We start from the raw sequence: 17,394 nt of genomic DNA, 5'->3' as shown, positions 1-17,394 counted from the left end.
AGGCTGGTGTCAGAATATTTGAGGGCGTCCTACACATCAGCGCCAGCAATGGTAACGACATAGAAAAATACGCACAGGACATTTACAGAAAACGCCCGCTACGTTTTCTCTTTTGAAGATAAGGTAAGGATCTTCTCTGCAGTGGTACCGCTTGTACCCCACCAGTCGGCCGAACAGCGGTTGATGATGCTGTCTCATTAGCTAGCTAGCTAGCTTGCTAACAGCAGTTAATAGAGTGCAGCTTGTGGTACCCGCCGCTTCTCCGATACTGACCTCATGAAACTAAAGGGACTAATGGGGGAAACCAATGCGACATTGACCAAACAGCTATAGGCCAGTTGTAGTTAAAATCCCCGTGTCTAAATTGAACAGAATAACTTCGAAGTTTGAAAACCAGCAAAAGACACTATCTTGCTCTCGTTTTCTAGACTAGTGCGAAGATGGGCGGACCATAGCGTGGAAGGCCCGCTGCTAGAGACGAATGTGACAAAAAGAGCGATTTCCGCTAATTGTCGTGTCTTTTTCAAGAAGCTAGCTCTTCTTATATACATCACGATTCATTTTCTAGTCTAGATAAACAGAAAGTACATGCCTGGTATTTCGAAAAGTCGGCTAATTTATTTTGCGAGTCATGACAAAAGGGAAGAAAAGCTCAGCGCTAGCTGCCCGCCTACAGTGCACGCCTGTCCGGATATTAAATTGGATAGCATCAATTAAATGACACCAATGGGGTGAAGGTAACGTTGTGATGAATCCTCTTGCTTTTGGTATCAGGCACTATTGTCAATCTCGAACAGACTTCGCTATAGATTGGTCTCATACAAGGAGGTAAAAGGAGGGCGTCCATAACTTAACCCCTGGAGCGATCATAGTTTTACACCCTGTGTGTATCATTGTAGCACGAATGAATTGGGCTACATCCGTGGATCAGAATTTGCATAATGATACAGTTAGGGTTTTGTCCTTTTAGATACCGCTAATACTGTGGAATACTGTATATGTGGATCAAAACAACACATTTATACGAGGAAATCTGTTGAGAAAGCCTACAAGGCAGCACTAGGTTGACTGTGACCAATACAGTCAAAATAAAGTATGTGAATCATATGTAGTATCTGTTTGTTCAGCATAGTTGTCGCCTGGATCTGACAACATTGCCACTTGTGAGAAGGTGCATACTGTTTACAGAGTGCTGCCATTCTTATTTGTTTATCTTGATGGTGGGAAGGGCGGCTCCATTTGAAGCATTCCGTATCCATACTTGTCTCCCTTGGTTATAAAGCTGATGGAGATGGTCGTACGTCACAGTTTATGGTGCATATGACCAGACACTTCACCTCCATCAGTAGCTTGAGGTTACTGGTTCGAGAAAAATGCATTTGGACTGCAGCACTGTGCAGGAAATGAGTGAATTGAGTGATATCAAGAGATTCCAAGCAATTTGTATTTTCTTCTACTCCATAGGTTTGACCAAATCACAGTGACTTCACCTGTTCATTATTTTTGACATTTGGACAGCAAGACATCAGTTGGAGGGTAATGTTAACATAGATTGTTAGTAGAATGATGTAGGTTGTTTTGAAAGGTGCATTTTTTTCTGCTTTTGTAATGTTATATGTAACAGTGGTTTGGAAAGTTTATTACACAACTTGCCAGTAGGTCTATCTTTACTTCCTCATTCACATTTCCATTTTGACATCCTTTGAGCTTTCTTTACAGGTGTTCCTAGTAATCTATCAGCTCAGAGCATCTTAATAAATATTTGGGAAATAGTGTATTTCAGCAGATAAACTCATTATTAATGGGCTGCTGAATTCAGTAGTGTAGGCCTATTTGAAATGCAGTCTCAAAACCCATATCCTAGTAATTTTCACATTTCTTCAAGGGACAAATTGAAGTCAGTCAACAGTTAGACTTAGTTCTACTTGAATTATGTGTTATCAGTTTTTTATTTGGTATGAGTCATGTCTGTATGTAAAGCAGTATCAACCTAATGACAGGAAGTTAAAGCGCAATTGAACTGAACCTTAAAAAATTTGCTGTGAACTCACACAGCTCCAGCAATCCACTGCTTATAAGCCTGTTCCTTTTACTCTATCGCTGACCCCTCATGTGTTGACATGAGGAACATTGAAAATGCATAACTTCCAGAATTGCTGGACTATTTGGTCATAATTCACAACCATGTCTGACATGGATAATGGTTGAATTTGCTCTTCAACATTGTGTTGTTTTTTGTTTTGTTTTGTTTTTTTGGAGCTGTTTTAAGCTTTCTAGTTATGTTTGTCTGCTACTTGCTAACCCTGTTCGACATTTAAACACTATCTACATTCAGATGAAAAACTGAAAAAAACATCTTTTATTTTTATTTCAGAGCAATTATGACTGCCCATGAGTCAAACGTGGACACCATCACTCCGGAGCTGCCGGCCATGTTTGATGGCATGAAGCTGGCGGCAGTGGCCACAGTGCTGTACATCATTGTCCGATGCCTAAATCTAAAGAGCCCCACCGCTCCCCCAGACCTTGTCTACCAAGATACAGCCCTCAACCGTTTCCTCCTGAAATCCTGTTCTCAGCTGACCAAAGAGTGAGTAGTGTGGGGAAAGTTGTCTGGCCCTTTTCTGTCACGTTATGGTTACCATGGAAATGCCAGTCTACCCCTGCTGGTCCATCTGGGGTTGCAGTGGTGGTCACAGTTTGTCTGGAGATGCTCCCATCTGTTGTCATAGTTTCTGTCTGAATTGCATGTCTGCGTTATGGATAGATGACTTTCCACTGAGCTTAGCAGAAATTTAAAACCTAGGCATTATTTCGGGGTCATCATAGACGTGGCGGATCAGACTTTTCACGCTTTAGATCATGGATGTGAAATTGTTCGAGGCATTTCTGAAGTTCCTAGCTAGCCCCCTAGGGCACTTCTCATGTCTAGTGTAATCTGAAACTTCCAACTCAGCTCTCAGCTGATGCAAATGAATGTTTCTTTTCCCCCTGCTGGTTGGTGTGGCACAATTATTTGCTAAAAGTAGGCAAAGAGAGGAGCAAGATTCATACATCTTGTTTTTTTGTGGGGAAAAAAGGGTAAACCTGCCCCTATTGTCCTTAACAAACTGCCAAGTCGTTCCCTGAATATTTGTCATGGTCCAGATCCTTGTACATGTTGAGCATTTTCTTGCTCTTGAGTGGGTGGTTGGGGGTGACTCCATGTAAGCCTTTCCCACAAGTGTATGCTTATGTAAGCCATCCGTTCAGAATCTCGACTTTAAACAACAATCTGAGAGTGTTTCAAAAGCTCAGTATGAAGTCAGTGTTTGTGTCAAGTTTGTAACCATGTGTACCCTTTGTAGTTTCCCCATTTGACTTTTGTAATTCGTAAGCGCTACTCTATAATTGGATTGCAATCACGGAAACCCTAGTTCCTGTTGTTGTTGATGGTTTACCCAATTGTCCAAATAGCTACATGTCATTGAGAGAGCATGTTTTGTAACACGAAATGACACCAGATGGAATCATACATATAACAGGAGTTTCTAGACCAGCTACTCCTATGGCAACAGAAATATCAATCCATTGCGACTTTGTCAACTGCACCCTGGTGAGGTAGTGTTCAGGAATGAGCCTTTTTTTAGTAGTCGAACATGGCTAGCATTCTTGCAGTCTTCCTCTCAGTCGTGCGCATACGCACACACAAAAAAGCAATGCAAAACAGAATTTGAATTACACCCATGTTGGGAGTTTATCATGTCCGTCTTACTGTTTGTCTGGTACCACTTTGCAATAAGACTACCCTTATAAAGGATTTATAAATGGTTTATAATTAGGTTATTAATTAGGTTGTAAATACTTTTCTAAATCATTGATAAACGATTATAAATAAGTTATAACGCAGTTTTCATACACCGACGTGGTCTCACTATTTGGCAAGCTCAAGTTGCTGCTGCACTTTTTATGTTACAACTCAGATCTTGCTAGTTGCTAGCTAAGTAACCAATGAGATCTGAGGCTTGACAGTACAGATAAATGTGGGCTCACTATTTGGCAAGCAACAGGTTACTGTTGCCCTTTTTATCCGATGTGTTATAACAGTTTATTAATGATTTATAGTGTTCACAACTTAATTATAAACCATTCATAAACCCTTTGTCATGGTAGTCTTATTGCAAAGTAGTACCGTTTGTCTTATTAGTCAGTAGATAGACATGGGTCAGGGCAGGAGCTGCAAGGCTTGTTTTTTTTAGCTTCACAGTGCAAATGGCCTGTGATATTTATCTATGCTGCAGATCTTTCAGTTGATATATCCATTATCGGACCAAACAAACCATTCTTGCTTCTGTTTCCTCTTTCTGAAGTCTCCCATCTCTCAAGGACACGCACACACTACATTACATATACACATGGACCTTGATTGGGCGTCGTCTCTTGAGCACTTTGTGACAGCTGTTTGCCCCAAGAGCATAATAGCTGAATGTTGAATACATTACATCACCAGTGAGGCATTCTGCAAACTAGTTACCCAAATAATCTGATAAGCTAATGGTAGAAGATATCTATATAGCAGGGAAAGGTCAGCTGGGCAACCAGTAGGTCACGGCTTGACTTGTCCGTTGCTTCCTACTGATGAACTCAACTACCCTCCCAGGTGCCTATCCTCTCAACCACATGACAACAGTGAGCTCATCCTCATCCCTCACTCATATTTAAGCCCACACAGAGAGCAAGACAAATCTTTGGAAAAGAGTGGTTCAGCTTGTTGTGATACTTTAATCTTCACCAGCCCTTAGAAAGACTGCTTGAGTTGGTTACATTATTGCCACATTGGAGCACCCCGGTGGCTCACCTGGTAGAGCGCGTACCACATAAGGCTGAGTCCTTACTGAAGCGGCCTGGGTTCGAATCTGGCCAGGACCCTTTGCTGCATGTCATCCCCTCTCTCTCCCCTGCCTTTCTTGTCTTTCTTTCTCGACTATCACTATCAAATAATGGCAGAAAATTACAAAAAAAAATAATAATAAAAAAATCTTTAGAAACATTATCACCACATGGTAGCAGCCATACTGGACTGCCTGAAATATCAGTAAATTTTGAGTGACAGTTTGATGACAAACCCTTATGTAATGAGTGCATCAACATGTGCAGCTGATTGTTGCAATAGCTGTCAGGGAAAATGGACAGAAGGATGAAAAGGTTGTGTAACCACAGACTTTGCTCTCTGCAACTGTTCAGTGTGTGTGTATGTTTGTGTGTTTGTGTGCATGTGCATGCATGTGTTCTTTAGGACATATTTCTGTATGGGTGTTATGGCTGACCTTTCATTTAAATTTGCAGATTTTAGTTATCTCTGCACGTGGGCTGAGATCTAGTCAGCTTTTCAACCAAGGGTGGGCAAGTCTTAGAGGAAGGATTCTTGAAGATATTATATAATCAATAGAAACTGAACTAAAGAGTATTTTAGTATTATCATTCAAATTTAGTATCAGTATTTCTTTAAACATAGGGCCTCATTTATTTAGGCGGAAATATTTTTCTTCTTTGTATTACCCAAGAGTAAAGCTAATTATTCCCAACAATAATTCCAAAACATTATAGACTTTCCTAAAGGCATGATAAAACAACAGGATCTCATATTTGCATACAACAGGTTTGGGCCACTGTTACCTTTTGATCTTACTAATGGAAAAATCCTAAACAGGAAAAATCTGGTTAACACAATAAGATGTAATAAGTAGTTTGTGTGCACTATTTACTGTTTAAAAATCGCAGTGCTTTTGATACTGCATAGCAACAATGATGTTGCCTACTATCTTAATATAAGCTATCAAATGCTCTCATATTTTTGCAGTTACTCGTCCAACCTTTGTTGATAGACTTGATAGATCCAAAGAAACCAATGGATGCTATCGGAGCTGTTCTGCGAATTTTTTGTTTTTATTTTTCATATATATTTTCAAGAGTGTCTTTAAGACATCAGCTGAGCAATGACACGGCAATTGTGTATACAGTGTAGAAGACACTGTATTGTAAAGTAGTGTAATTGAAGGAGAGAACTCCTACATAAGTAGTGGGTGTCATCAGGATTCCGTACACAGCCAAACAATATCTTCGTAGTGCTAACTCAGTGGAATCTCCTTAGCTTGCCAGTAACTTGAAAAACCCTGTTACCACTCCTTGATCCACTACACAAAATGGAAACTTCTTTTTCTGCATGCACAGAACAAGAAGTCAAAGCCTGTGTAAGGAATGTGACCGACTATAGCCAAACTATGGTGCATCCAGTTCACATAGTTCACACCTTTCATGGACATTGTGCAAAGGGAAAAGCAAACAGTAACATCAAGTTGATGTTGCTTTGCACTGATTTACATCATAAGTATTAGGTGACACTCTTCGAATTTTTAATGTCATTTTAAGACAAGTCTAATTTTATGTTTTGTTCTCCAGGTATATTCCTCCTCTGTTGTGGGGTAAGAGTGGTCATCTCCAAACAGCCCTTTATGGGAAGCTTGGCCGTGTGAGTTCTCCTCACCCCTGTGGAATCAGGAAGTACTTACCCATGCAGGACGGAGCCACTGCCACCTTTGACCTCTTTGAGCCACTGGGGGACCATCGAACAGGAGGTAATGCACGTTATCGGTAACTTTTTGCAATCATTGTTGCCAATGTACCTGTTATACAAGACCTGTTTTTGTTGCAGATCTTGTTCTTCCATAGAGGGGGGGAAAAAAACTAACCAAAAGCGTTAACTGTCTGAAGGTCTCAACATCCATTTCTTTTTGATTTCACGAGAAAATTTTACTGACATGCAGATCAATAAATGAGCTGTAACATTTTGATTATTATGCAGTCCCCTAACAACAGAGTTTTAAAAACATCCTTCACCTTAAATTTTTCCAGTTAGCACTCAATCGCCTCAACACTGATCTTTAAGTCCTAGTTTCCTCTTGTACTACTTAGAAACATACCTTATAACTTTTGTTTCCCAAGTGATGCTTCTATTTCCATCCTGATTTACTCCGTAATTGTTTGACTGACAAAACCAGATAATCCTCTGTTTTGGATTAGCTGCAGTGTAAGGCTTCCCCCAGATTATCTGCGTGCCCTGCAGTGATCGAGCTATGAGAAGCTTGTCATTCTTCTCCCATTAATGGCATTTACATATTTTTAGTTGGACCCGTATCTTGTTGATCCATCTATCTACTTTTTGTTCTAACAGGTGACATCACCATGGTTATATGCCCTGGCATCGGTAACCACAGTGAGAAGCACTACATCCGGACCTTTGTGGATTACTCCCAGAAGGAGGGCTATCGCTGCGCTGTGCTGAACCACCTTGGAGCACTACCGAATATTGAGCTCACCTCCCCACGCATGTTCACCTATGGTTAGATCAGAATTTAGGCTTCAAAATGCTGAGCTTGAGACATCACTCGAACTTACATAAACAATCTTTAAAAGAAAACATCTCTTTGAGACTTGCAGACAAGTGAATGTGATACTCTGTCTGCTAAGTTGCAGAAACAGCTCCTTCTTAAAGAGGTAGGATACACTGACCAGTGTCTGTGTACTGTTTTTCTTACAGGGTGCACATGGGAGTTTGCAGCAATGGTGGGATACATCAAGAGGATGTATCCACACACCCAGTTGATTGTGGTGGGCTTTAGTCTGGGTGGCAACATTGTGTGTAAATTCCTGGGAGAGAACAGAATCAACCAGGAGAGAGTGTTGTGTTGCGTCAGTGTCTGCCAGGGATACAGTGCTCTCAGGTGGGTGTATCACTGTCCTGGGTTGCCCAGTTTGGTCAGGGTTCACTTCCGGTGCTTCACAGTCACACAATAAGTCTAAAAAAACAAAAAACAAACACCATATATGTAACTACCGTAGCAGCTTTCTTTTGATTTTCATCAGACATAGGTAAAATGCATTGCTTAAGCTAATACATTGTACTTGAATAGACCTTGTGGTTCACTCATACCTATAATACACATATTCCACCACTGGGGGGGAAAAAAACTTACCATCATCCCCGTCAATCATATTCATTAAAATGGGGAAAAATGGAAGCTATAATCATGGAAGGACCATGTGTCTACCAAGCAGCCATCAACAGTTCTGTAAGCATCAAGTTGCACTTTTTGACATTATTAAACCCTTTGATGTGCAAAGATCTTTTACTTCGAATTTAGGCTGGGTTAATCTCACTTTTTTTAGGTTGAGCATCATCCCTGTTTATCCCTTCCATTTTATTTGTAAAAGTTAAACATTTTATTTGGTAAAGTTAGGGCCTGTGATTGTTGTGATGATGACTAACTTACTAGAAATAGAAATGTTTACCCCCCCCCCACCCCCCCACCCAAAAATATAGAGCCATGCTTGTGGAAAGCACATTTGAGAACAAAGCTGTATACAAGGATGGTGTTTGGGACGATTAGTTCTGGTAGTGGTTAGATAGGACTCTGTATCGGGTATGTGTACTTTGGCCTGAGCCACACCCTCTGAATTTGAAAAGCAGCCAGCCTGTGTTGGCAGTAACACTTTTTGCTCTGTCCAGAGCCGGCGGGCACAGGCTGGTTTAGAGTTTGGATGTTAATAGTGCATGGGCTGGGGTGTGGAGACTAGCCTTTTGTGAAATGGGATTACAGCTCTTTCTCTCTCACGCCAGTCGCTGTTCCCATCTGTGGCATAACCTAAAGGCAGCCCTTTTGAGAGTTGACTTTCATGATCAGGGGCTGGTGTTCCTTTCGAATAAAAAGTGTAACCTGTGATTATTAATGATTCCCCCCCCCCTCTTATTATAGCATGTAAACTACTGAAAAGAATGCTGTATTGGTTATCAGTTGTCGACCTCCTGCCTTTAATCTACTCTGTTGCTTCAAACTGTCTGTCTGTGAGCTGTATCCCAGATCCTAACACCAGGCCTTGACCTTGCTGGCCTGTTTTGTATGGTGGATAACAGCAATTCAGTGTGTTCGTTGGAATATAAATGGGCTCCATATAGCTGACTGTTTTATTTGTTGTTGTTTTTTTGTGTGTGTGTGTGTGTGTGTGTTTGTTTGTGTGTCTATTTATTCTTTCTCTCAGGGCCCAGGAAACCTTCCTACAATGGGACCAGTGTAGGCGCTTTTACAACTTCCTTATGGCAGACAACATGAAAAAAATCATCCTGTCACACAGGTCCGCCTTGGTACCATACGTGTACTGCAAACCATTTCCGTACATATTCTCTGCTGTAATCTTATTTTTACTTTATTTGGTGGTGAGGAAAAATAACATTACTCCAATTTGTATCAACAAAAATTCACATGGAGATGTCATGTGTTGCCACATGCTTTCTAAAAACTTTGTGTGCGTGTGTGTGTGTGTGTGTGTGTGTGTGTGTGTGTGTGTTACAGGAGCAGCCTATTTGGTGGATACTCGACTAAAATGGTTGATACAGATCTTAGCCGGCTTTACACAGCCACATCCCTCATGCAGATAGATGACAACATCATGAGGTATGTAATGGACAAAGTTGAGGTATGAATGCTGTTAAAGTCAGCACTAACCACAGAAAAGATATGAGCTCGCCTGCACTAAAAGTCACAACTATTAGGTTGACTGTAACTAGAATGCTTATAATATTTTCCTGTAATTTTCAGCACAGTTGACTCTACTTGGCATACGCTGTTCAGTATATCTGTTAGTGCTGAGAATGCAAAAGATTCAATGAAGAATATCTGGGATGTTCTTGTTTAACAAGTTTGTATCCATGAGAAATGTTGTAGGTAGGATAGACGCTTCCACTTCCAGCAACACAGCAGTCAGGTCTGATCCCAATGTATTATTATAAGAATGCACTGATAAAGGGAGAGGGAGAAGGCAGCAAAAAGTGTTGGAATGCATTGCCTCTGTGTAAAACAATCAGAATTCAGAATCTGTTTTATACACTTGTTTTTATTTGTGCATTACCCACTATGATCCCCAAACATACCACATCATTTGAGAAAATAAAGGGAAAGGTAATGAGTTTCTACATGTGTGTGTTGTATGGGAGCACAGGAGTTTGGCAATTGCAAGAACTGAATTGAAAGGAGCTGTCCCCTTCTCAAGGGCAGATAAAGTATCAAAATGAGTAAAAGCTTTATGGGCTATTCAGGCTTTAACTGTTAGAATTCGTCAGTAAACCTTGTCCTTTTTACTGCTGATTTTGTTAAACTACTGATGAAAAGAGACTATCATAAAGAACCTGATCTGATTCAGACACAGCATAGAGCATACATATGGAAGAACGACACAGTAGGCTTCGAATGTATGTATTTATTCCTGCAGAAAAGATTCTGGGTGTGCGCAAATTATTTTTTAAGTTTTTGTCTGATGTTTCTGAAACATTGTGTCTTGTGCAAGAACCCGATTTACTTTGTATTTTCAACAGGAAATTCCATGGCCACAGCTCTCTAAAAGAGTACTACGAGAAGGAGAGCTGTGTACATTATATCCACAATGTAAGAACCGTCTATCTGTTTGTCTGTCAGTTTCCACCCATCTCTCTGTCTTATATTGGTATGTTTTTATGTATGGACCGTGATCTCAGTATATGTTTGCAACTACATACACTACAGTTCAAAAGTTTGGGATCACCCAAACAATTTTGTGTTTTCCATGTAAAGTCACACTTATTCACCACCATATGTTGTGAAATGAATAGAAAATAGAGTCAAGACATTGACAAGGTTAGAAATAATGATTTGTATTTGAAATAAGATTTTTTTTACATCAAACTTTGCTTTCGTCAAAGAATCCTCCATTTGCAGCAATTACAGCATTGCAGACCTTTGGCATTCTAGCTGTTAATTTGTTGAGGTAATCTGGAGAAATTGCACCCCACGCTTCCAGAAGCAGCTCCCACAAGTTGGATTGGTTGGATGGGCACTTCTTTGAGCAGATTGAGTTTCTGGAGCATCACATTTGTGGGGTCAATTAAACGCTCAAAATGGCCAGAAAAAGAGAACTTTCATCTGAAACTCGACAGTCTATTCTTGTTCTTAGAAATGAAGGCTATTCCATGCGAGAAATTGCTAAGAAATTGAAGATTTCCTACACCGGTGTGTACTACTCCCTTCAGAGGACAGCACAAACAGGCTCTAACCAGAGTAGAAAAAGAAGTGGGAGGCCGCGTTGCACAACTGAGCAAGAAGATAAGTACATTAGAGTCTCTAGTTTGAGAAACAGACGCCTCACAGGTCCCCAACTGGCATCTTCATTAAATAGTACCTGTTAGAGCCTGTTTGTGCTGTCCTCTGAAGGGAGTAGTACACACCGGTGTAGGAAATCTTCAATTTCTTAGCAATTTCTCGCATGGAATAGCCTTCATTTCTAAGAACAAGAATAGACTGTCGAGTTTCAGATGAAAGTTCTCTTTTTCTGGCCATTTTGAGCGTTTAATTGACCCCACAAATGTGATGCTCCAGAAACTCAATCTGCTCAAAGAAGTGCCCATCCAACCAATCCAACTTGTGGGAGCTGCTTATGGAAGCGTGGGGTGCAATTTCTCCAGATTACCTCAACAAATTAACAGCTAGAATGCCAAAGGTCTGCAATGCTGTAATTGCTGCAAATGGAGGATTCTTTGACGAAAGCAAAGTTTGATGTAAAAAAAATCTTATTTCAAATAAAAATCATTATTTCTAACCTTGTCAATGTCTTGACTCTATTTTCTATTCATTTCACAACATATGGTGGTGAATAAGTGTGACTTTTCATGGAAAACACGAAATTGTTTGGGTGATCCCAAACTTTTGAACGGTAGTGTATATTAGATATAAATGTTAACCCAATTTCATCTTGTAGGTAAATGTGCCACTGCTGCTTGTGAACTCTGGAGACGATCCTCTGGTTCATGACTCACTGCTCACCATCCCTCGTACATTAGCAGGTAACCTACAGTCTGTCCCATGATAACAGCGACTGTACTTAAGTCCGCTGTTTTTCAGCTGGTACAACTGTTCTGACAGCTTTTCAGATATGTGACAGTTTTCATCAAACATGTATTTCTTATATTTTGTTTAAATACACACATCTCAGTTATCAGATGAACACAGCTCACCAAGTTCACTTTACTGTTTTATTGGCTTTACTGCTTTTTTTTTTTTGCAAAATGAATTTCTTTGTCCTGGGTCGTCCTCTGTGTGGAGTTTGCATGTTCTCCCCATGTCTTCGTGGGTTTCCTCCGGGTGCTCCGGTTTCCTCCCACAGTCCAAAGACATGTAGGTCAGGTGAATCAGCCGTACTTAGTTATTCAAATTGATAAAATTAATAAAACATAATAACTTACATTCTCCGTCGTTTCCACACAGAGGGCTACCCGGTACGGCCCCCAAGGTTGGACTACCCTGGGGCTCGAAATAAATGGTCCCTAGGTGTGAATGTGTGTGTGTCAGCCCTGTGATGGCCTGGTGGCCTGTCCAGGGTATCTCCCCGCCTGCTGCCCAATGACTGCTGGGATAGGCTCCAGCATCCCGCAACCCTGAGAGCTGGATAGGCGGTTTGGATAATGGATGGATTTTCTTTGGTTTTCTGGGTTCTAAAGCTGTAACGTACAAAGGAACTCTTACAGTGAGATATTTCTAGAACTCATGACATCACATCACAAAATGTTGTCCCGGTATTAAAACGCTATCTGAGACTTGACGGACTTGGCCTAGTGGACTCTATTTAATGTTGTCAAATAAGGACATTTTTGAAACACATCTTTTGCTACATACAGTACAAAACCCCTGCTCTAGATGAGTTTTTTTTTCCACACCAAAGGAATATTCTTTTAGGCTTGTTCTCTCTCATTGATTGACCATAGATGTGTCGTGGGGTTTAGTTTCCAAACACCATATCCGCAATATAGAAAGGCCCTCTTACTACTTGTCTCCAAGTAAGAGGGTTTGGAAGGGGGTGTGGTAGAGAGGCAAGTATCTTGCTGTGTCACACCAGTTAAAACACACACAGTTGTTTCTTTACTCACCTTTGTAACCATTAAACGTTTATAAATACAATTGTGGATGGGAGTTTCCAGTGAATTCACTCTGTTATCACACAAACGGAAGAGGAAGTGACTGTGAGATGCCTGGAGAAAGCAGTGACATCGACTTTAACTTGAGGTTCTGTCTGGTTTCCAGGTCCCCTTTAGCTGCACTTAGATTACATAGCGATTAAAGAGCTTTTTCTGTCCTGAGCCTACTCTTTATTTAAACTTACCAGACGCTTTTTTTTTTTTTGGAGAGCGAAGCTGCCTCACGTGTGTGTGCATGCGTGCGTTTGCGTGTGCGCATGTGTGCTTGTGCGTGCATACATGCGCGTGTCATCCCCTCTGTTGTTTCTGTATGAGGCTGAGGGGCTTGACGGGAAGTAGGATCCTATCCCAGATCCCTCTGTAGAGACGGTGTTGACTGATCTAACTTACCAGGTGGTAAGTCACTTCATCTGGTACACTGTGTAATGGTGACTGGAAAGGAGATCAGCCAGGCCATCTGTTGCCTCTGCCCTAGAATTTGTACTGTGACTCAGACATACTGACACACCTACCAGGAAGTGAGGTGACATAATCTTGGCCTATGTCGTAAAATAAAATCAAGTAATTTATGCATCTGCTGAGTTTGCAGGATTGGTGCTTTTTTTAAAATATACTAAAATAAGATGAGTCTGTTGTTGAGTCTTAACTTTAGAATAATTGGCAGCACAGCTAAAATGTGGTAGCGTTTTTGTTAGTGTCTGAAAGTTGCAGACAAGCTTTATTGATGCGAGACATTTACTACAATGCTCCGTTTCCACCAGCTGTCAGCACTTGGCATTACGGTGGCCTTCGGTCTGGATGTATCAATCCAGGGCAGCTCAGCAGCTGTCAGGAGCAGTGTGTGATGGCTAAAGCTGTGTGCTATCTTAATCAGCCAACTGCATCAGGGTCTCCCACTAACCCAGATAGGAGCATGAGAATGAAGAGATCCAGGCTAGTCCTTTTTGGGAATACCACTCCACTCTGGCTGGTCACAAGGTGGAGCACAGGCTCATTCTGCTGTGATTTATTTATTTATTTTCCCCTCCAACCTTGTGCAGGTGGCCTAATTCAAGGAGTTTGGATGTTGAAGTTAATGTGTGAGGTGAAAGATGTCTGTGAATGGATTCATGGTCATTTAGGTTGTGGCTAATAAAGCAGTATAGACTTTTCTGGTCTGCATATGTTGAATTGGCAGCATTAGGTTGGGCAGTGTTTCCACATTCAAAGACTTAACATTGCATACAGTCAAAGCCCACACTCTATTTTCCATGTCAGATGCTGTGTTTCAATCAGATTGAGTCTATAGCTCACCGTCAGGACATAATAAGCATTAAATGGACAGGGATTGCCATTGAGCGCTGAAGGTTATGGTTTCAACATCCTGGGCCTTGTCGGGTGCTGATTCGAGTGTTTTTCATTTGTATCCTCCAGAACATTTAACTTTTGGTTTACAACCTTGTATAGAAGGAGCTGCTGTCCTCTTAAGAGCAGAGAAATAGGGATAAGATGTTCCTACGCTTCCTGCTGCAGTTTGTCTCAAGTCAAGTTTATCTGTGTAGTCTTAAACACAGTAACAGTGTCGAGAGGGTTTTACACACAGTGAAAACCGGGTAGATGAAGTAAAAGACAATGGACAACACCCTCTATGCTTACAGTTCTCTTTCTCTGTCTCTCTCGTGTGTGTGTGTGTGTGTGTGTGTGTGTGTGTGTGTGTGTGTGTTCATATTATTGAGCATAATTAGCCTGGGAACCAGACGAATTCTTGCTGGTTAGCAAGTGTAAAACATGAGCTCTCAGATTCGTCTGGTTCCCAGGCTAGAGCTTAATCAGAACCCCACTATAATGTTGTTGAAATTACTTTGTCTATTCTATCTACAACACATCAATGCTGTGTCATGCTGTGTTATTGAAAGGTCAATTTTAGAGATATCTCACATTTTAGTGATTACAGAAGTTAGCGTATGGGTTTTTTCCCCTCTTTTTTTATCTAAGCCAAATTCCAGTCTATCAAATGTGAAACGATAGATCACTGTATCCTACTATCACAGTGACTGCGGGCTTCTCTTTCCTCTTGCATTCCTTACAGTAGGTGAGTAATGTAGTTATCTTTAATGACCCACAGTAGATGAGTAATGCAGTTATCTGTAATGACCACTAGAACACACTCAGGCAAGAAACATTTCCTCGTAAGCCCATTTTGCACATGTGGCTCATGTTGCCAGTCAAAGGCTGACTGATGAGTGTGCATTGTCCCAGGGACAATAACTAGATAACACAACCTCAGTGTCTGTGTCAGACACGGGATACTTTCCCTTTTCACCTATATTCCCCCTCAGTGACTAATGCAGTTTTTTCAATAATGATGGGTGCTCATGTCATTACGACACCCATTTTTTTCCTTGATTGACATCGACTCAAATGTATCATCACTCAACAGTTTTACTTTAGAAAGCATTATGAACCCCATTGAAACCCCACCTTTAGCAAATTCAAGATGTGGGAGAGGGCAACATTTGTACATTTGTCTGTACATTTGATATGTGTACCAATTTAATTTCTCTTATTTGATTACCTTGATTGACATGGTTACACAACGACACACATTGGTGGGTTGATTAGTTGTAGGCAGGTAGATTTACCCTTTTTTTTGGCAGCATGGTGGCCCAGTGGTTAGCGCTGTTGCCTCACAGCAAGACGGTCCTGGGTTCAAACTCCAGGCCATCCCATGCCCTTTCTGTGTGGAGTTTGTATGTTCTCTCCGTGTCTGTGTGGGTTTCCTCCGGATGCTCCAGTTTCCTCCCACCATCAAAAAGACATGTATGTTTGGGTTAATACTCCTGTCTGTGCCCCTGACCAAGGCAATGGAAAGAAGAACTGGAGTTGGTCCCCAGGTGCTGCAGCTGCCCACTGCTCCTATACAATAGGATGGTTTAAATGCAGAAGACAAATTTCATTGTAACCTGTACAATGACAAAATAAAGTGGCTTTCTTCTTCTGCTTCTTTTTAAATAAACCCTGTTGTCTATGTGTTCTCTGTGTGCCCCTCTAGAGAAAAAGCAGAACGTGATCTTTGCTCTGACGCTGCACGGAGGCCACCTGGGCTTCTTTGAAGGGGCTGTGCTCTTCCCTCAGCCCCTCACCTGGATGGACAAAGTGATCGTGGGTTATGCCAACACCATATGCCAATGGGAGAAACAGAAACCGTCGTGCCAAAGTGGGCACCTGAGCAAGAGCCCCTGCTCAGAGGAAAAAGCTTAACCTTTGACCACTCTCTCTATCTGTCCCACTCTCAACACCCCAACAATATCCCAGCACAGAGGAGATGCCTGAACCAGACCTGAAACTGATATCTCTTCATTGTTGTCTCCTTAGTGCACTGCTACAGTCCCGCTACCCCGTCACACACAGCCCCCCTGTATTCATGCCTTCACCACATTTGCCCCCCTCTCGAACCACCATCACGTTACGGTATGTGAAGGAATGAAAACAGCTAACTGCCTTTGTGCTCTTTTCGTTGTGTGGGATCCGAACACAGAATATGTGTATACACACACACACACACACACACACACACATACACACCGATCCCTGGCTAAGGATGCATTGACCAAATATAAAAAGGCAACTTGGCATCCAAGACCACAAAAACCGAGGGCACCATATTAGATGAGTTGTTCGGTGAAAACCTGAGCACAGAAGCCTCCACAAGGACTATGCTGCAGTCAGTGCCCATTTACTGTACCCGTATGGAGCTCACTGCTTATTACCACCAAGGCCATAGCCTAGTTTGCTGTCTTAACCAACATGGCCTCTTTGTACTATGTATGTAACTCACGGACACTGTTAACAGGCCAGTTTTGCGTTTGAGCACACCAGAGTGTGAATGTGTGTGAACGAGTGTGTAGACCAAGAGTGAAAGACTCGTGACTTGTCATTTGAGTGTCTGGTTGTTGATCCTTATTCTGTTTGATCGTTGATTGAAGGCCCTTAAATGTTCTTTAGGATGAGTTGCCCCCCCCCCACACACACACACCCACCCAATCTCTCAGTGGAAAATTCAATAATTACGCATTGCATTGGGATTTTCACATTGCTGTATCTTTATTTGGTATTCAGAGGGATATTGGCCTCGTGTCACTCAGAAAGCAGCGCAGACAGCTTGTTTGCTTACCAGACATGACTGGGGATCAACCTCAGGGGGATGCACATTCCTTCTGTCACATTCAGTCACTTTTATTCAGTGCACTTTATGCTACATTTTTCTTTCTTTCTTTTTTTGTTTTGCATAAGTCATATTTAAATGTAGATTAGAGATTGTTGGCGACTTAGGTTTAATTCTCTTTGTGACCGCCAGGCAGGATGAGAGGAAGAACTGTGGG

General features: G+C 41.5%; 1 protein-coding gene across 1 annotated transcript; it reads left to right on the top strand.

The window, feature by feature from the left end:
• Window positions 1-62: 62 nt before the first annotated feature.
• LOC130111740 (monoacylglycerol lipase ABHD2) lies at window positions 63-16,998 on the top strand. The gene is made up of 11 exons (XM_056279009.1): window positions 63-123; window positions 1,465-1,536; window positions 2,375-2,590; window positions 6,439-6,614; window positions 7,211-7,378; window positions 7,577-7,760; window positions 9,076-9,168; window positions 9,387-9,488; window positions 10,406-10,475; window positions 11,821-11,905; window positions 16,065-16,998. Exons 3-11 carry the CDS (start codon window positions 2,382-2,384, stop codon window positions 16,271-16,273), a joined length of 1,296 nt encoding a protein of 431 aa, XP_056134984.1. The 5' UTR covers window positions 63-123; window positions 1,465-1,536; window positions 2,375-2,381; the 3' UTR covers window positions 16,274-16,998.
• The last annotated feature ends 396 nt before the right edge of the window (window positions 16,999-17,394 follow it).

This window comes from Lampris incognitus, chromosome 4 (assembly GCF_029633865.1).
Source record: "Lampris incognitus isolate fLamInc1 chromosome 4, fLamInc1.hap2, whole genome shotgun sequence".
Classification (NCBI taxonomy): domain Eukaryota; kingdom Metazoa; phylum Chordata; class Actinopteri; order Lampriformes; family Lampridae; genus Lampris; species Lampris incognitus.
This window is presented reverse-complemented; position numbering and strand designations above follow the sequence as displayed.

Excerpts from the sequence above, each read along its gene's own strand:
- LOC130111740 (XM_056279009.1), top strand. The coding sequence starts at position 2,382 with ATGACTGCCCATGAGTCAAACGTGGACACCATCACTCCGGAGCTGCCG. Across the intron at positions 7,761-9,075 it reads CAGGGATACAGTGCTCTCAG|GGCCCAGGAAACCTTCCTAC; the intron begins GTGGGTGTATCA and ends TCTTTCTCTCAG. Across the intron at positions 11,906-16,064 it reads CATCCCTCGTACATTAGCAG|AGAAAAAGCAGAACGTGATC; the intron begins GTAACCTACAGT and ends GTGCCCCTCTAG.